Source organism: Coffea arabica, chromosome 8e (genome assembly GCF_036785885.1).
Source record: "Coffea arabica cultivar ET-39 chromosome 8e, Coffea Arabica ET-39 HiFi, whole genome shotgun sequence".
NCBI lineage: Eukaryota > Viridiplantae > Streptophyta > Magnoliopsida > Gentianales > Rubiaceae > Coffea > Coffea arabica.
The window spans coordinates 380,227-400,045 of record NC_092324.1 but is presented as its reverse complement, the minus strand read 5'-3'; the positions used below and the strand labels follow the sequence as shown (position 1 = coordinate 400,045).

General features: G+C 36.2%; 3 protein-coding genes across 3 annotated transcripts; 2 read left to right on the top strand and 1 right to left on the bottom strand.

Annotated features, from left to right (window-relative positions):
- Window positions 1–127: 127 nt before the first annotated feature.
- Window positions 128–5,608, bottom strand: LOC113704317 (uncharacterized vacuolar membrane protein YML018C). Its single transcript, XM_027226135.2, has 8 exons — window positions 4,920–5,608; window positions 3,640–4,041; window positions 3,181–3,398; window positions 2,653–2,723; window positions 2,459–2,560; window positions 1,343–1,460; window positions 1,128–1,263; window positions 128–516 (listed from the first exon to the last, which is right to left on the bottom strand). The coding sequence occupies exons 1-8, from the start codon at window positions 4,998–5,000 to the stop codon at window positions 454–456; spliced, it is 1,191 nt and encodes a 396-aa protein (XP_027081936.1). The 5' UTR covers window positions 5,001–5,608; the 3' UTR covers window positions 128–453.
- A 2,012-nt stretch (window positions 5,609–7,620) lies between these two features.
- Window positions 7,621–11,194, top strand: LOC113702784 (ER membrane protein complex subunit 7 homolog). The gene is made up of 7 exons (XM_027223924.2): window positions 7,621–7,903; window positions 8,110–8,153; window positions 9,019–9,127; window positions 9,668–9,731; window positions 9,825–9,941; window positions 10,045–10,153; window positions 10,836–11,194. Exons 1-7 carry the CDS (start codon window positions 7,758–7,760, stop codon window positions 10,928–10,930), a joined length of 684 nt encoding a protein of 227 aa, XP_027079725.1. The 5' UTR covers window positions 7,621–7,757; the 3' UTR covers window positions 10,931–11,194.
- Window positions 11,195–13,066: 1,872 nt separating this feature from the next.
- LOC113702813 (hydroxyproline O-galactosyltransferase HPGT3-like) lies at window positions 13,067–18,545 on the top strand. Its single transcript, XM_027223960.2, has 12 exons — window positions 13,067–13,402; window positions 13,550–13,613; window positions 14,134–14,183; window positions 14,291–14,481; window positions 14,829–14,889; window positions 15,040–15,112; window positions 15,644–15,767; window positions 16,007–16,094; window positions 16,796–16,846; window positions 17,110–17,181; window positions 17,735–17,847; window positions 18,150–18,545. The coding sequence occupies exons 1-12, from the start codon at window positions 13,272–13,274 to the stop codon at window positions 18,170–18,172; spliced, it is 1,041 nt and encodes a 346-aa protein (XP_027079761.1). The 5' UTR covers window positions 13,067–13,271; the 3' UTR covers window positions 18,173–18,545.
- The last annotated feature ends 1,274 nt before the right edge of the window (window positions 18,546–19,819 follow it).

Here is a 19,819-nt window from a genome sequence, read left to right as displayed (position 1 = left end):
TTCTTTTGCATTACCATCACCAAGTACCATTACCAACCACAAGCTGGTAAAGAAAATGCTTCGTGTCAACTACTTCAACTGCTCAGAAGACGGCTTGGCACCTACTAAGTGTTGTTCTATGCAAATATTTCACTAAGAAAGAGAGACTTTTTATATTCAACTTGACAAGAATGATCTCAACATTTAGACATTAACTTGTAGTATATCTGTACAAACATCATTTTGTGTTCCCTCCAAGCTTCTTGGAGGGAACAAGAGGAAACAGTAAGCAGTCCTAAGAAACCACAAAAATTTGACTAAAAGGTACAACTTGCTAAAGTTGTGACACTCACTGGCAAGTACAGGGAAAAAATGAAGGGAATAATAGCTACAATCTTGTGACAAAATTGCACAGTTTTTCTGTGGCCTTGCAGATGCCCACTTGTGCCACAATAAGCGCAGTTTAAGCATATGCTATAACCCCAAAGTTCTGGTAAACCAATCCGAAAGATTGGCTATAATAAATCCTGCAAATACCTGCATATGAAGAATACCTTCAGCTCAATTGGGGTATGCCAGTCTATGACATTTCGTTAGTTCTACCATAGCAGTTCGAAAATTTTCACTCATAGCACTATGAAGATTATAACCAGAATCATACGCACATAAATAAAATTAAAGGAGCAACTGCAACTACAGGTGTCCCACTCCCCATTTTTCTTTTTTGACTTTTTGAAGAAACTTGTGGGCATGTCTTCTCAAATGTGCAAGAAAGCTGCCTTTGAACTTTACCCGCTGTCCTAGATAATAAAGTCTGACAGAAAGGTATCAAGTCCTTTCATTAGATTCCTGACTGATAGAATTACATGCCTCAGATTAATGTGATTTAGGCATGATGCTTCTAATCTAATTAAAAATGGTGTCTCTTTCTCTGTTATTACTTTCTGGAGAAAGGTCTTGTGCTTATGCAAATGATTAAGTTTCCCTAGTCATTCTTTGGCCTGAAGTACAGCCTACAGAGGGCACAAATTTTTTTATCCTTCTGCTGATTCTAGTTGTTCTCACGTGCAATGTTTTTTTAAAAAAAAAATTCTATAAAACGACTAAAAGCATCTATAATCATTTTCATCTTCAAACAAACTCCATACCTGAACCGAACCCAGAATGTAGATGGCTGAATAATGGCGTCCATGTATCACCATATCAGCCGACATGGCAAGTGGGATTGTAAGAGACATGCCCAAGGTGGCTACCAGCGGAGTTGTCCAGACAACACATAGTGCCCTGAGCAAAACAGAGTTATTGTCCAAGGAAAAAAAAATGTCTGGAACAACTTAACTAAAAGCTATGGTTTTGCACATACCAGAAGTAGTCTGAAAGAACACTTCCTACGAGTCCATTTGCAATAACAACTTCATCCATCTTTGCAGAGTGAGGAACTGTAAATTTAGGCTCTATGCCTAAGGCAGTCAATGGCCACACTGAAGCAACAATAAAACTGAAACTGTTACTTGATGACAAAGCAACATGAATATTACATAAGATGAACACAAGCAACCACTATCTAGCTATTATACAACTTTGCATCACAATAATACAGTAAAACAGTAGGGACATGAAAGTCTTCCTCTGATAACATAAAAAATAACCATTACATGAGAACACATCAAAATGATAAAGGATCGCCACTTGGTTCACTAGATGCAAAGAACAATTTACCAATACTGACATCTCACCATCCCCCAAAAAATTCCTGGTCTTAATATAATTATGATGGTCCTGGTCACTCATGGTTAAGGGTCCAAGTTTTGCCGCCCATTCCAGGTAATCCCAATTTTGAGCCTCCTTTCCCCTTTCTGTTTCTTCATTTTTTTCTTTTTTTTTAATTCTTATCATTTTCAGAATTAACTGTCAATTATTCAACACTAGTTTTGCTGACTTAATTCTAAAAGCATAACTTTTTCTAAAGGGAGCAAAGAATGAGTGTTGCATGAGTAGACTAAAAGAAAAAGAAGGCAGATATCTGTATTATTGGTAGTTAAGAAGTTTGAGATACCACATTTTGTGGTTTTGTTTCCATCACATATAGCATTTAACCAACAAGTACATTTTTGGGTTTTGTTGCCTTGATAGCCCCAATTTTCCCCTTTCATGCTGCTCAAGTTACACCAATTCTCTCTTATATTCCACCAGTCCTATCTTCCCAGAAAATCAGTACATATCAGTGAAAACATAAGGAGAAAAAGCCTCAAAAAGGTATAGCTTCCTTTTTTCTTTTTTGACAAATCTCACCCGTAATATTATGTGATTCAACCAGAAAGGAAAACATTTTTCTTAAAATTCCAAAGAAATATTCCGCACAAATGAAAACCAATCTTTGTTTGACTTTAGAATCAAGTTCGAAGATACATATAAACTATCCATTGACTGGAAAGAAAACATTGATGATTCAAATGCAATGACGCAGAAGAATACTTACCGAGCCACCATAGGGCTACAAGTGTGAACAAGCCAACATATCCAAACAGCTTCTGAACATCAATCCTTTCTCCTTCCTCACCAGCAAACTTCTTGAGAAGTACTGCAAAACATATAGAAATAACTGTTATTTTTTGCCATTATACATTATGTAGTTTAGTTAAATATTGAGCATGAAGTCAGAAATTGCCTAACCAGTAAATAGTCCATATGTAACAGCAGATAGAAGGCCAAAAAGATCCCCAACAAGAGTACGTTTGCCATTTCTTTGCAAAGAAAACGTTAATTGTCAGTCAGTGCTGGACATACTGTAGAATTCAAAGCTCACATATACCATAGAAAACTCAAAACACATAAAATAAACATCAGCACTGAATATTTATATAAAAAAAATTCTTATAACAAAAGCAAAATGTATTATTTTCCTGTATTCCTCCATGCCATCTTAAAGCACAGAAAAAATGCTGCTAGTATGTAGGCTTACTGGAAAATGCACATAATTATAACAGAACAGCTATATAAGGGATCATCTATAACAAATTGTATAGCCTCACCATGTAAAACACAGTGACTGGGAAGCTATCAATCTGCCATTGTTTCCACAGAGATTTCAATTTAGAAAATATATTGGTTGTTTGTCACCAAAGAAGTATGCACTACCCACAGAACTAAGATTGCAGGATCAAACTATGTTAAAGTGAATAGAGCTCAGGAAAGACATACAAAGAAGGATTAAGTTGGGCATCATCAGCTGCCCAAGTTTTTCCTAGAGTTGTCATTGCAACACCAGCCATGCTAATAAAAACAGCAACTACTTTCGATACACTTAAGGAATCTTGGCCCAGGTATGCACCAATGAAGAGGGTAAACAGTCCTGAAGTAGATGATAATACTGTTGTACTTGCAACGCTTGTACGTGCAAGGGCAGCATTTGATAAGTACTGCAAACGAGACAAAAAGAAGTAGTGCAAACTTAAGCATGTGCTTAACAATTTTAACTTTATCAAGATATTTTGGAGGATGCTGTCAAGGGAAGAAGCTTTTTTTTTTTTTTTTTGTCACCCACTGCAAACTAGGAAAATGCAGTTAAAATGAATTAAGAAAAATAACAGTCAGATCTCTGTGGTACCAATGGTTTGTTAAAGGCAGAAAATGATTGATGTAGATTAGTTTGAGAATCACCTCCGTAATAAACCAAATAGGGGCGATATAGAATCCATACATGGCAATTTCCCTCGTGGAAACCTCTTTTTCTTGTTTAGCATTCTCAGCACCATCTGTACATATAGAAACTAATGGCTTTCCCTCTTCTTGAGCAGAAAGATCTACTTCACTGTGTTTTCTATTCAAAGATCCCTTAATATCCATCTCAAAGACTTTCTGGTCTCCAATATACTTCAAAGGAGAATCCGCACCAGCACATGAATCACCAATTGACCCTACAGTTTTACCAGTTTTCCCAGAGCGTTTTCTTATCAGACTGCAAATCCAATCCTTTAGAAATGCTAGTGGGAGATAAATCACCATTAGAGAAGCCCCAAGATATGTCACGGCAAATGGTTGCTTGTAGTTTTCAAAAATACCCTGCAGAAGAACAAGTGATAAGAATCCAACAGTTCCCTATCAGTAGATTTTAGAGTCAATGGAGATTTGTGCAAAGTAACGATAACGGTCTGATTAAGAAAAGTACACCTAATAAACGGATGCACAAGTTCATCCACAGGGTTACAGATATGCAATGATTTTAAAAACATCATAAATGGTCATTCCTGATGGAAAAAGGATGATCTTCTGAGAGAAGCTGAATGCAGGTTAGAGGGAATCATACTAGCTAACAGAGGCAGGCATATCAACTTAAGAAGGCATGGCTGAATAGCAGAAGAATTCAGGCTCAACACATTAACTGGAAGTCAAACCCCATTTCTTTAATACGGTAAGTTTGGGAACTTTCAACTGGAAATAACAGAAGGTATAGCTTCTGCTCAATTAGCAAGGACCTAAAGGTAGAGGCAATCAATTTCCTAAAGGAAGCAAGGTCAATCAAATTATACTGAGATCCCAGGCTGCAAAATTGAAACATTAATCCGTGCTTATGTAACTAGCGGCATTCCAGTCATCAGGAAACCTCTTACGAGAATCAATCCAATATGTGAACAAATCCTAATTAAGCATATCAACACATAAAGATTTGTTCAAGTTGGTTGCTTTACATCACTTTTACACAATTCCCAAGGAATGAACCTCACACTGAGGTAGAAAATAAGCTAATATCCAACCCAAAAGAGATAATTCAACAAAATACTAGCTGAAGCAGTTCCATTGCTGCATTCATTCCACAAAATGCCTTGTAACCGTTTTACCAATTACAACAGAGTTAAACACGCATACAGATGAAATAAATCCTTCAGGACAAATAATAGACACCAAAATCCAAAAGAGAAATTAGGGATGGAAATCTGGACCTGAGTGACTTCTGCAGAGGTGACCCAAATGACAACAACGGTAGCAATGAGACACAAACCAGCCTTATATCTCCAACCCATATCACAAATCCAATGAAAGCCCAGGTGCCAAAATCTAATTTTAAATTCAAGAACCCACCACCCAGCGGGCGATCTGAACTTTTACGTCCAAGCTAAACTCAGATCACCTCCATCCAATTCTTGAGCTTTTGCTTTTTCAGTTGCAACCGACGCAGAAAAATAAAATACCGGTACTACTTAAACCTGAAAAGGGCCCATAGATGACTCAATGGCAAGGGTAGGTAGAAAGCCAATATCTGATGATGCCAAGAAAACACATTTAAAAAAAAAAAAAATTAATCTTTTGGCCAGAGAACGAGAGAAAGAGAGAGAAGGGAATGAAATGGCAAAAGGGTTGGAGTAGGAGAGAGGGAAAGAGAGGGAAAATTTGTTAAAACCAAAAGTTATGGTTGGTCAATTTTGGTTAAAAAAAAAAAAAACCAATATGGAGTAGCATAAATCCCTTTGTACTCGTATTAATTGTAGCGGTAATTGACAAGCGATCTCTGGTTTCTGAGCTGTCCGACAGCTCCCCTTTCTCTGTTTATCTGTCTGTGTTTGTGTTTAAAAAAGCTGCCAGTGTTTGTCTCTGATGTCTTGAGAACTCGTCCTGGATTCATATTACTAGTCATTTTGATTCCGTTTTCCAACTTTGATGGGATTTTGTTTGATTCCAGGATCATCATTCTATTCGTGGAAACTTCTTCAAATGGTGAAAAAGTAAAAGTTAGCCAGAATTGCACTTTGTTGTCATTGGAATTGGAGGATGTATTATTTCAACGTGTGGGTTTCTAACTTTTCCTTTTTTATTCTTCTTTGACGAGGGGCATAAAGAAGAGTCTGATTGCGGTTCAAGCACACACATGCATCCAAATTAGAATTCCTTTTGGTCATGGATCAAAGGAAAGTAATGCAAACTCTTTTAAGTATTCCTTTTGTAAATTTCTCACTCCAATTGTAGTTTTTAGATGGTTTTAAAACTACACTTCTTTGTTTTTGTTTTTTTTTGAAATTTAGATTGTCACGTGTTTTATGTAATACATTACTTAAAATTTCAACATCATGATGGTTGCTCGTTTAATAACCTTTATACTTATTTCTAATTAAACAATTAAAAGATCTCAAAAGAAGTTTTTGATTTCCCGATTTCTTATCTTTAATTTAAACAAGCAGCTTGTAGGCCATCGAACCCCACCTTTAAAGATAATTATCATTTTTAGACGAACTTAAGAGTAGAGGAATTCGAATTTGATAATTGGAAAAAAAAAAAAAAAAAGAGTACAAAAAAATAGAAAAGAACTGGGGAGGAATGAAAGTAATCAGGTTTGGCCTTACTTAAAATGGCAATTAAAGTAAGAGGAAAGTATTAATAGAATATTCAGCAACACAATAATAGCAATTACAATAATTATTTGGGAGTTGGCCCTTCGTTGTACTTCCAGAATGTAATTATTATTAAGTTTTATAAGTAAAATATTATTGTACCACTGCTCCTACTGGTTTTGGACTATGAAAGGACGACTTTACTTTCGGGTTGAGGAATCCTAACAATTCTCGTACTAATGACAAAGGATTATGCACGCAACTCACTGATTGCTATAGAAAATAGATACTCCTATCTTTTCTTTTCTTTTTTTTTTTCCTGACACAGTTGGTATCCGGGATTCAACGGAGTAATAATTCGGACTCGACTAATCCCACTGCGCTTGTGCCCCCGCCCCCAAGAGACACAAGACGTTAACAAGGAACGAACCGCGACCACTCGGTGCCAGGACCTAAAGAGACTTCCCCAGCACCAGCCAAGCCAACCCTGGGGCACTCCTATCTCACTTGACTTCAAACTATGGATATGCCAAAATTTTCAATGCTGGAGTACTTTTAATTTATGATTATGATGACTAGGAAGTACGAGAAATGAAAAAACACGATAAGAAATAGTACAGAAGGTGGGACAAAAGATTTTCTATAATGAATATATATATACATGCCCTCGTGGATAGTTTTACTGATTTCGTAGCCTGGTAAATTACCAGCAGGTCCTGTGATTGACCTCGTGTGTTGTTTCGCTGTGTATTTTTGGGACAAGATTTTACACAATCTTAAAATATTAGTCTAATCGAAAGATTGGAATACCCTTAAATGAAATATATATATATCATCACGATTCCTTACAAATTCAACTCGTTCTTGTTCGTCAAATATTTGCATGGTTTTGAGCCCATTTGGATCGGGGCTTTTGTCACTAATAACTATAACGTTAAAAGCATTTCTTCACACTGCATTCTTAAAAGAATTTTCATTTCTCAACTCTTGCAATTGCGTAGCTTTCCAAGCACTTGACTTGATTAGTAAATAATGGCCGAATTTAAGCTAACCAAATTAGTTCGTTTAACAAACAGTCTAGCTCGAATCCCGGTCAGATAATCTATGAATTTGGGCGTCTGAATCTCAAACATTGGGCTCATTAAAAGCTATAATCCTGCCCAAACTCCGCTTGTCCAAGACCCAAATGGCTGAACCAAAGAAAGAAAAGAAAAGGAAGTAAAGAGCACAGCGATTCCAAATTGGGTCAGATGTGTCTAAGCCCATTATGGTGCTCTCCTTAATGCCTTCGGCCCAATCGGGGACGTCCAGTGAGACCGGACTGCTGCCGGGCTTTGGAAAAAAATATTGGATCTTTGTATTGAACCGGAGAAAGTGTTTGCATCGTTGTGAACGATTCTTCGAATCCCCGACCGATCTCATCTCTCCATCTCTCGGCAAAGCAGTAATCAATCAATGGAAGGAAGAGGCAGCTCTGAAATCATGGTAGTATTATTAAGAAGAAGAAGAAGAGGTCTTGGTCTTGGTCGAGGTCTTCTTCCATTTGTTTCTTTAATTTGTTTATGCTTTCTCCTTCCTCCGGCCCTCGCCGTCGCTTCCGGGTTTGTGCCCTTTTTCCTCATTCAACTAGCTACCATGCATATCATTTATAATTTCCAATTTTGAACTAACCCAGTTTCTGGACTTGTAATCAATTTTCTAATTATGTGAATTATTTTGATCCCAAAATTGCAGTCGGTTTTTAATTCTATCATGTGGGCTTGTCTGCTTATTTTATTCGTTTTCTTTTTTTTTTTTTTGGTGGCAGGAATGGAGATGGTTATACGATAAATGGCAGAGTCAAAATTCCAGGTATGGGATTTCCTTGTGACTTCATCTTCTTCTTTACTTGTTCATTTTGATACTTTGTGACTTTTTCCCCTTGCATGGTTTCTTTTATGTGGTATAGTTATATTACCTAAAATGATTTGAAGCTGTTTATAAGTTGCTCAAGCTAGAAGCTTTTGGATGATAGTTCTGGTTGTATTACTTGATTGTATCTATTGAGTTGTCTCGTCGGTGTTTACACGAACCTATGCTTGTGACGTTCTGGAGAGTGTTTAGTCGAATTTTATGCAATACAAGATTTTGGGACTCCCTGTTGATTTAACCTGGTTAGAAAAGTGTGAGGTGGACTGACTACTCAAATTGGTTAAGCTACTCAAATTGGTTAAGCTAGTACTCAAATTGGACTGACTACTCAAATTGGTTAAGCTAGTTTCTAGCAAAGACGACAGATATTTGGGGAGATCCACGAGTTTCAAGCTTGCATCAAAAATAGAGACTCAAGTATTAATAAGACGCTGATATTTACGGAAGGAACGATAATTTAGCCTACTGATTGAAACCAGGACTAGGGGATTTATGCCTTTTTTTTTTTTTAAATAGAAACCATTCTGAATGAAACTATTAATGGAAAGGAGATCTAAGTTGTTGGGGATAATTAACTATAGCTACATGTTTTAGTCTTCAAGGATGCCAATTAGTAGGGCTGCTTTGTGTGCTAAAATTGGGATTACATTGATATGATTCGTAGCACTGTCTTTGTCTTCTCCCTTTCTATGTTGATTTCTTCACATTGGTTGCTTGATTTTTCCTACATTCACCGTTACAAAAATTCTCATTTATATTCTGGATGTCAATTCCTTAACATATCTTTGTTTGGTGATTCTTGTAGGTGCCAGCTCTCTGGGATTTGCACTACCTGCAAAAACCTCAAATGTCAAAGTCATACTGAATGGTGGTCAAGAAGTCACTTTTCTGCGGCCTGATGGATATTTTTCTTTGTATCCTGTCATCATTTCCTTGCTGGATTTTATCTATCTTTCTACCAGTTTTTTTTTTTTTTTTTTTTTTTTTTAACTCTTGGTATGTCTTGACCACAGTAGTGCCCTATGCTGAAGCCCATTTTCTTCTCCTGATTGTTGATGACTAGTTCTTTACTTTCCTTTATTTCAGTCATCTCAGGAGAAAAGTCACTTTTGCATATTATAGATTTAAAACCTCAGGACAGCTTGTAACATTTATTTGATACTTGGTAACCTCTTTGTTTATGGTCCACAGTGACAATTCCTAAATGAGTTTATGACTCAACTGTATGATCTGCAAAACTTTAATCCCTTGATAGCTGCATACTTTATCCCTGTTTGAGCTATCACTTCTGGTTTAGATTGGAAAATCTGATTGTGCTTAATTATGGGATTGCAATCTTAACATGCTTACATGCTTGTGCGGATCTATACTTGGTTTAGTAATTACGGGATTGAAATCTTAACATGCTTGTGCGGATCTATAATCTGTATAGTTCCTTAACAATTGGCCTAAAGCCACAATGTTCCTGCTGGGACTCATCTAATTGAGGTGGCCGCAATTGGATATTTCTTTTCTCCGGTGAGTTGATCGTTATCAGACTTCTTTCCTCTTCTATTATTAGTTTTTTGAGCTGACAATCATGTTTTTCCAAAATTATCTTGTGGTGATCAGGTTCGAGTTGATGTGAGTGCTAGAAACCCAGGTAAGGTTCAGGCAGCACTAACAGAGACTAGGAAAGGTTTGAGTGAGCTTGTGCTGGAGCCTCTAAGAGAGGAACAGTACTATGAGGTCAGTGCAAGTTATCTATAAGTCAAATTGCAATTGAAAAGTTATAATGATACTCTGAAATTATATATTCTCAATTTTGGTTCATTCATCTTGTTATCTGCAGATAAAGGAACCCTTCTCCATAATGTCTGTAGTGAAAAGCCCAATGGGTCTGATGCTCGGGTTTATGGTTCTCGTGATGTTTGTAATGCCCAAACTAGTAGAGAATATGGGTAAGAATGATATTCTCTAATTGTTGTTTCCTGTTGCACGTTTAGCTCTGAAGTTTCTATTTTGATTGGTTGAAAGCAGATTATCCTATTTGAGATTGTCCTATTTGTTGATCAATCTTGATAATGGGTTTATTAGATAGGTTAACAGTTGCTGAACTTAGGGGCTTGTTACTTGAATAAATTGTTGCATGTAAATTCAGTCTCTTGGAATTGATTGGTCTATCACTCCTCTTGGATCATGTTTTTATGATATCTGTGCCTGTATAAAAACTTTTCTGGGGCATTTTGTTTTCCCACTGCTGGTTTATGATCATTAGAAGAACTGGAATAGTTCTCAATGGCATACTACCTTATAGATTTAATTAGGACACGATCACCAAGATGACTACATATAGTTGGTTCAAGTACCTGAGTTTAATAATTGGTTTCTCATGTGCTTTCAGAATTACAGATAACATCTTTTTGGAAATGATATAAAACCTGTTCTGCAGTCAAATTGCTCATTTACTGGAAGTATTCATGGAAGACGTGTTAAATACTTGTATTGCAAGAATGCTTGATCTGCATATGATAATAGTTGTGTAGTGTGATTTTTGTTTCTTTTCAAATCACAGTCCACCATGCAGAGAAGTTGTTCATGCAATAATCTGACTTCTTGGTGCAATTATTGTGCTCTGTACAGATACCGAAGAAATGAAACGAGCCCAAGAAGAAATGAGAAATCAGGGGGTTCCTTCTTTTTCAAGTTTGTTATCCGGAGGCCAGCGAAGTAACTAAACACTTTAATTTGAGAAGAACCAAAAACTTCTTGTTGTAACCGGATTCAAAATTGGAAAGGCGGGTTCTTGTGTTTTCGTTTCACGGTTATTTATCGCTGAAAAAGACTCCACTAAAGAAGTTATCCTTAGTTTTTGTTCCGTTTCGCCCAATAGTTTCTTGGTTATTGCATCGTGTTTTTTTGGATTCGGAGTTTATAAGCAAAATTGTGAACAGCAATTGTTGCCAATTCTACTGGAAAACTCCAGATGCCATTAGCGTTTAGTATCTGTTGTCAATGCAGGAGTTGCAATCCTGCGTTTGTCCTTTGGTTGGATATCCAATCTATGCTAGGATTTCCATTAGCTTATAAACAGGGTCTGCTGCCTCTCAGAAGTATGTTTCAGGTCTCCATGCGAGAGAGAATGCGTTCTTTCTGTGTCATTGGATCCCATATGTTTTCTGTATTTGGATATCAACCCCTACTTTGTACACCACAGCAAGTTAAAGTCAATTCCTTCAAGCATGAGCAACGTCTCAGGAGCGATAGAAATTAAATACGACCTGTTAAAAAAAGGTAAGGCTGGTTTGTTTTCTTGGGTCAATTGTCTGCTCTTACATTGTTCTTATTTCTACTCTAATCTGTTTGAAGGAGGTCTCGACTGGGTCGAGGGGAATAAAGGAAGTGGTTTCTACCTCTAAATTAGGGATGCAAATAAATCGAGTCGAATTGAATTTTGATCTAATCAAATCTAGTCTTAACATAATTTTATGAAACTCGAACTCGAGCTCAAGTTCAACGAGCTCAAAACGTTATAAAATAATAATTTTTAATAAACAATAAAATATTAGGAATATATATGTAATTTTATTATTGAAATAGAAAATTAAAATATATATAAAATTGAGTTCGAATTAGTTCACGAGCTAACGAGTTTAGTATTTTTGAATTTGAATTTGAATTCGAGTTCAAGTTCGACTTGGTTAGTTAGAAATCATCTTGAGGCCGATATTGACCGAGTTCAAGTTGAACTCGGACTTGAGTCGCTCACGATCGGCTCGCGAGCGGTTCGATTCGTTTGCAATTCTATTCTAAATTAAAGGAATGTATTAGTATATACTTTTTGGACTTTACTACAGATGCAAATGCAGATGATGCAGAGATTTCAACCATTTACCTATAACTAAGCTTGCACTTGAGGTGAGTTGATTGGTAAGACTGGTTGAGGAACCTGATTGTAATTGTTGTTTTCATCTTGTATGCCTAGTGACGAAGCCTAATTCTCGTGTTTTTCACCTCAAATACTTTCCCTAGTTGGACTTAATTTGTTAATTGGGGAAAATGATTGAACCACCTTCCTTGGATATTGTTCTTCTTACCAAGAAGACTGTAACCGATACGGCAAAAATCCATCATATTGTTTCTAAGGAAATAAGAAGTACATTCATAAAACATTTTACCAAGTGTCATTTTATTTTTACACCCTTATCACTAATGGCAAACCTACCGTAGGTGCAATCTAGGAACAAACGATTTTCTTTTGTACAAATTAAATTCATAAAAAGTTTTCATTAACAACGCAAATTTATGGTCTTTTAATGCTCCTTTTGTTTCTATGAAAATGTTAGTCATGTTTTCAGCAAGCATTCAACTATAGTGGGAATGGCACACAGAAATGTGTATAAATTAAAAGAAAATTTTTATTTGGAAAAAAAGAAAAAGAGTAGAAGTTATTGGAAGCTATATTTAATTTTGGTAAGTTTTGTGAAAGAAAAGTATTCAATAAGGGCCATAATGAAAATTTAAAAAGTAAAACAAAACGTTTAACACATTTTTTTTCAAAGGAACGTTCAACACGTTATAAAAACTACCATTTTCAGGTACTCGGTAAAAATAAATTTCATCCCCCCTTCTTTTTCAATTTGTTAAATCTTATTCCTCTCCATGTACAAAATACTATACAATTTTCGATAAGATGATTTGAAGATGCGGGTTTTGTAATAATAATAATAATAAAAAGTATTTTCTCAAATAATAACATATATTTACAAATTACTGGATAGACAAATAGTATATAGTTTTGTAAAAATTGAATGACACGTTTACCCTTCGTGCAGCAAATCTAACTGGAAGTTGCAGTAACCGCTGCGCTCCTGAGTCCGAACTGCCATTAATCGAATTTTAAGAGCAGCATACCCGAAAATTATTTTTTTTTTTCCATTTTCCGGAAATTGAGCTAATCTTTCGTCTCACTCCAATTTAATCAATCTAATCTTATCATTATAGTCCATTTGGTTCACCCCTGAATTCCGAATAACTGGTCGGAGAAAGTCTTTGTTAAAGAGGAAAAGAAGTGAAATAATGGACCAGACGTTGCCGACGACGTCGTCCAAGTCCGATCGCCGATCGAAATCAAAGACTCCGCAGGCCTCCAAACCTTCCCTGATGATGGCCTTCTTCTCTTGTCTCGCTTGGCTTTACGTTGCCGGACGGTAATGCCCCGTCAAACTACTCTCTCCTAATGTAGATCGATAAAATGTGCTTTATGATTGATTTCTGTTGTATTGCTCATCTTTTCCCCCTTTCTTGGATAAAATTTTAGTTTTTGTAATGTTATGCTTTACTTTTCCTATTTACAGACTCTGGCAAGATGCAGAGACTAGAACTCTATTGGCCTCTCTTTTGAAGCAAAATTCAGCTCAGGTTTTCTATTTCTTCTTCTTCTTCGCATTTCTTAGTTCTTAATGTACTTTTCTTTTTGTCTTTCTTTAGCTGCTGAGGATGATGTGTGAAAATGCAGGATTTAGTTTTACTTATCAGAAAAAAAAGAAAAGATTAAATTTTTCTTCACTGACGAACGTGTAAAGAGTTTAGATGCATGTCATTTGTACAAGAAAAAAAAAAATATTCAGTTTCTTTGAGTCTGGGATAGCTATCAATTTAGCTAATGTTGAATTTTTAATAATGGCATGTTGATTGCTCATTCATTGCGTTCCAGATTTTAAAAAGACAATTCTTTTGATTCTTGATTTTGCCTTGTAGAATTTTGTCCATTCTTTGGAACTTGAGTAAACTTTAATATGTGTACGGGAATTCTGAATCTTATATTTCTGTTAAACAAAAAGGAAGGAGTAAACGTTTGTTTATTCATTCTGTTCTGGATGTTCACGTTTCTCCATCTTAGTTGGGTCTTCGTTTAATCCAACTTTGCATCTATTGGCAGAGACCGAAAACGCTGACAGTTGAGGACAAGCTAACGGTATTAGGATGCAAGTATGATATTCTATCACCTCTTCTCTTGTTACAATAACTGTCTAGGTGGAGGAATGTGTAGCAGGCGGTTTGATGTGGGATTGGATTATAAGTGGCTAACTTGTCAGGGATTTGGAGAGGAGGATTGTTGAAGCTGAGATGGAGTTGACTTTGGCAAAGAGTCAAGGGTACCTGAAGAGCCAGTTTAAGCAAAGTGGTTCTGCTCCAGGGAAAAAGCTTCTGGCTGTTATTGGAGTTTATACCAGTTTTGGGAGTCGGTTGAGAAGGAACGTTTTCAGAGTGTCTTGGATGCCAAAAGGTTGGAGCCGATTTTCCCTTTTTATTATTTTTATATGGTTAGCTGGGATTTGAAGGCTGTTAAATTCTTGGATAATGTGTTACACATACTAGTCCTGGAGGTCCTGAATCATGCTTCCTGTCTTTTAGCAAGATCTTTTTCTTTTTATTAAATAGGTGCTTTCAATTGATGTCCAACATTCCGGAACCGTACAGGCCATTAAATTTCCAGTGTTACAATCTGCAATTTCTTTGTTTGCTTGAAGTCTTGCAATTTGCTGGACTCATTGCACTATTGGTGAGACAAACAGTCTAATCTCGGGTTAGACGACTGTGATTGACCCATGTTCTCTCTCTTGACTGATGCAGGTGATGCATTGTCCAAGCTTGAAGAAAGGGGAATCATCATACGATTTGTAATTGGTCGGAGGTTTTCTTCGACACCCTTGAAACTTTTATCTTTCTATTTTGATAAATATATTATTTTTCTGGTGCCTGTTCCTTCTAATGTTATAGGCCTTATGCTGCAAATTTGAATAAAAAAATTCTGTTGTCACTCAACTACTTCAAAATATTGCAGTGCTAATCGAGGTGACAGCTTGGATCGCAACATTGACGAGGAAAATCGTGTCACGAAAGATTTCTTGATTCTTGTATGTTTATTGATGGTTACCTTCTTCATGATATTTCTTATTCCATTCGTGTTAGAAAGAACCATTCTTCCATTTGATTAAGTCTATTTTGAAAAATTTTAACCATGTAACATCTGTACTTATAATCCTAATAAATCCTGGTGAATTCAAAGGAAATTTCAACTGTTCCATGTCTTTTGATCAGTTTTACCACAAATGAATCAATGAATCAGTCTGCGCAATAACATTCTTGACAACTTTTACCCTGAAATTTTCCTTCATGGCTATTCTACATTTTCTCCAAAAGATGTTTGGAATCTGGAAATGTGAAATCTTCTAAAATACTTCATCAGTTAGACTTTTTACTTCTGGTTGCTGATCATGATTTCTCATCCATTATGCTAATGTGCCTGATGGATATTTCTTTTACAGATTCTGTAGACCTCTTACTTCTTATATCTATAGCCCTATGCACATGGACTGCTTCAAATTTTTTTCCCGTCCTTTCATTTTTTTTTTTTTAAAATTTTTTCAACATACTTTTTGTACTAGGATGACCATGAGGAGGCTCAGGAGGAGTTGCCCAAGAAGGCCAAATTTTTCTTTAGTACTGCTGTCCAGATGTGGGATGCAGAATTTTATGTAAAAGTGGATGACAATATTGATCTTGATCTTGGTAAATCTTTTATCATCTTGTTTGCTGGAATTGCATGCTTTAAACGATGCAATTATCTTGTCAGATGGGTACCATTTGCAATGAAGTTGCTTTTATCTGATTATAACCACCTTGAAACAAGATACTAAATCGTGTCATGCGAAATTCAAAATCCTTCTCATCAATCTTTTCTTTCCAATGTTTACTGCTTCTAGTTGCCATTTTTTAGGCCTTTAAGAACCAGTAATTGTGATTTACAGAAGGACTGATTGAACTTCTTCAGAGCCGACGTGGTCAAGAAAGTGCTTATATGGGATGCATGAAATCAGGAGAAGTGGTTGCTGAAGAGTAATGCTTCTATCTCTTGTTGCATTAATTACTAAACATTTTCCATGTTATAGTATTTTTAGAAGATAGAATATCTTTATGTCCAAGGTGTATGATTCTTATGACAAAAGAACTAATTTTTTGCACTTTCCTTGAATAGCTTTTGAAGTTGTTTTTGACCATGAATTAGCCCAAAGGCTTCAACCACTGCTGTTAGTCAATACCTCAATGGCATGAAATCTTTTAGCTTGTATGAATTATGTGCATAAAAGGCTTCAATTAAGCGCTTTGGTGACACATGTGGTAGACGTATTCTGAAGTGCAGACAGTTGCATGTAGTTATTTAGATTGTTGAGGCAGACCTCATGGATTGATAGTCACTGTGATGTTTGTGCGTGAAGGTGTATGATTTTCACTACTTTGCGCCCTCCCTCTGCTCGTTCAATTTTTACATATACTTTACTTCCACAATATGTATGATCTGTGAGCATTGGTAGTGCTTTCTTTGCGGTAGGGTTAGGCCTCACTTTCTACTTATGATACTGTACTTGCACAAAATGTTTATGGCTTTGTCAGGAAAAGATGTAGAATTCCATGTTTTATCTGTTACAACCTTTCTGCTTGGCAATGACTTGATTACATTAACTATTAAATTGTCTTTGCCCAACAAGGTCATGGTGAAGTGCTTAACACTATGCCTGATTGATCTGAACATTTTACAGGGGAAGGCCATGGTATGAACCGGAATGGTGGAAATTTGGGGATCAGAAATCGTAAGTGGTTTTGTAAACAGAATAGTATTTTGATTCTAACTTGCACAATAAATTGTTGCCTTCTGTTTTTCATTGTAATTCTGAACAGCATTTTTTTGGGGGTCTTGCAAGAAATTTTAATCATTGACCACTCTCTCTCCATCTCTCTCATATCTAATGTATTCTTTTTTCTGAGCATTAAATTTCTTGACAACTTTTGGTCTTGTAAGGTATTAGAATTGTTGACCTCTCTCTGTCATATTTAATACTTTATTTTTCTTCAGGTACTTCCGGCATGCTGCTGGTTCACTTTTCATACTCACCAAAAATTTGTCCGAGTATATTTACATCAACAGGTCAGTTATTAATTCTTCCCTTTCAATTAGGGTCTGGGTTCTGAATCTTCTGATGATTTTTCAAATTGAAGGGTAGACCTCAACAAGCTTTTCTAATCTTTGTGCATGCTATGCTATTCTATATCTCAAAAGGCTGCTGCTAATTAGAGGTCGTTCCTTCTCTTTTGTAGTGACAAAACTTTGCTAATCCCACAATAGAAATGGTATCCTGCTATGAGATTTGCGTTCCTGAAAAATATTCATACCTAAATTACTGATCTCGAGAGCTGCTTGAATAATAGCATTGCAAAACTACCTATGGACTCGTAACATTCTTATTGAGAAGTCTTTGGTGCTAACCAGTTTTATGCTTCAGAACAGATGACTACCTTGAAAATAACACAAGAAAACAAAAGCTAGCTGATACTAGAGTGGCTCAACCACAACTCTGTCCTTGTTTCTACTATTCTTCTTCCCTGCCTGTGCTACCTTATTTAACTTAGTCAGATGGGCTAGAATGTTAATGATAATTTTTTATTCTATTAGCTCTCATTTTTCGGTTGCTGTTGTGCAGTGCATCTTTGAAGACTTATGCTCACGATGACACATCTGTGGGGTCGTGGATGATGGGTCTTCAAGCAACTTACATAGATGACAGTCGCTTATGCTGTGTTAACTCCAGACAAGGTAAACAAGCTTCTATCCTACTAGCCACTAATTATGTCATAATCCAGCTGATTGCTTGCATGCATCTCATCTCATCATAGAAGACAGAAAACTTAACTAAGCAATATTTATATTACTGAAGGATTCTTTTCATGATCCGTCCTCTCTAGCTGATAAATCATGCCAAAGAGAGAAATACATACATATATATATATAGTAACTTGCTGTTGCGTTCGTGTGACTTTGATCATTTGAAAAATTCTAAAATTTTGATTACTGTTTTATCTGACTGGACCAACTCTGGAACAATCGTGGGTTTGCAGATAAGGTATGTTCATTAGCATGATAGGTGATGCTGATTTGCAATGACAAAAGATGCTACATTTTCCTTGAGGGGGGCTGTAAACTGGCATCTGATACCTCTGGGAAATCTTCTTGAGCCGAGTATGTGGCAGCTGACGAGTGCCTGATACTTTAGGCCCTATCGTCGAAGATTTGTTAAACATTTTGCATCATTCTTTGCTTCACGAGTTTGGCGGCAATTCTTTGTAGCATATGATTTATTCAAACATGAAGGGTTAGATAGAAATGGTGACAATGTATACTTCAGAAATTGATTGTTGATAGGTAAAAAAGCAAACAACAGAGCAGAATTAGGAACATTTCTCCTGCATAGAGAACCGCATTTTTTATATTAATCTCTCGTAGTTCTTGTCAAAGATTGTATGGTACCCTTCTTCCACCCCCCCCCCCACCCTCTCTCATCTCTCCGACCACTGAAGGAACTGTCGTCCGAAGGTAGGTCCATCCAAAATAGGTAAAGAGCTTAATTTGGTCATCGAAATTCAGAAATTTTTGATCTCCAAATTGAAAAAAAATAAAAAATATAATTGAGTGGTCACATTGAAAACATATTATTGTTTCAATTAGAAGGGACAATTTGAAAATTGAGTGGTCAAATTGTTTCAGTTTGAAGGGACAATTTGAAAATAATTTCAGTTCAGAGGGCCACATTGCCTTTTGCCCGATACATGCTCCATTTCTTTTTTCCGGTGTTCAATAACCACATTGGGATTCCAATTAATGTGAAGTCGAGCAAATTCAAGAGATGACTTCCCCGATAAAACTCGGAACGTTGCTTCTAATCCAAAACCTTACCTGAGGTAGTTTGGGATATGGGATTTGATAGGAAAGGGAAAGAAAGTGGGAGGAAGGAATATGTTTTTTCGTTTGCGAGTTTACTTGCAACAGGAATAAAGGATTTTGCCTGATGAGGAGAGATTTTAGTGTGTTGTTACAGTTCGAAAACTTTTTCGCCCACTTATGATCTGATTTGGATGGGATGTCGAAAAAAGCTTACAAAATTTTTCAAAATACCAATTCTATCCTTAGATGAGCACGAAACCAAATTTTAGTTAACACATATATCTAAAATCTTTCTATTTTTTTCTTAAACTCCCAAATAACATCAAAATCATTGCCATTCTTTTCTCTTCTTTCGTAACTTATAGTGCGTTTGGAAGGAGAGATTTGACCAGAAAAGAAAAGAAAGTAACAGAGGGAATTAATATTCCGCCGTTTGGGAGATTTTTTATGTCAGAAAAGAAATGAAATGGACTGATTTGACCAGATTCATTTTGAGGCTACAGTAGAGAAAAGCTTTCCTCCCATTTTGGCTTGATTTGGACGGAAAGGGGAAAAGTGGCTACAAATTTTTTTCAAAATGTCAATTATGTCTTTAAATGGTTATTGAACAAATTTTTAATGACATATAAATATATCTAAAATCTTTCTATTTCTTTCTTTAAACTCCCAAACATCATCAAAATCTCTTCTTTTCTTTTTTCATCATTTCTTTTCTTTCATAACCTAAGGTTTCTTTTCTTTTCTTTTCTTTTCTATCCTAAACTCCCAAACTAGCTATTAGAGTTTGTTTGGGAGGTTATTTGAAATAACAAACTCCTCTCATCTTTTATTTTCTATCCTATGCTTC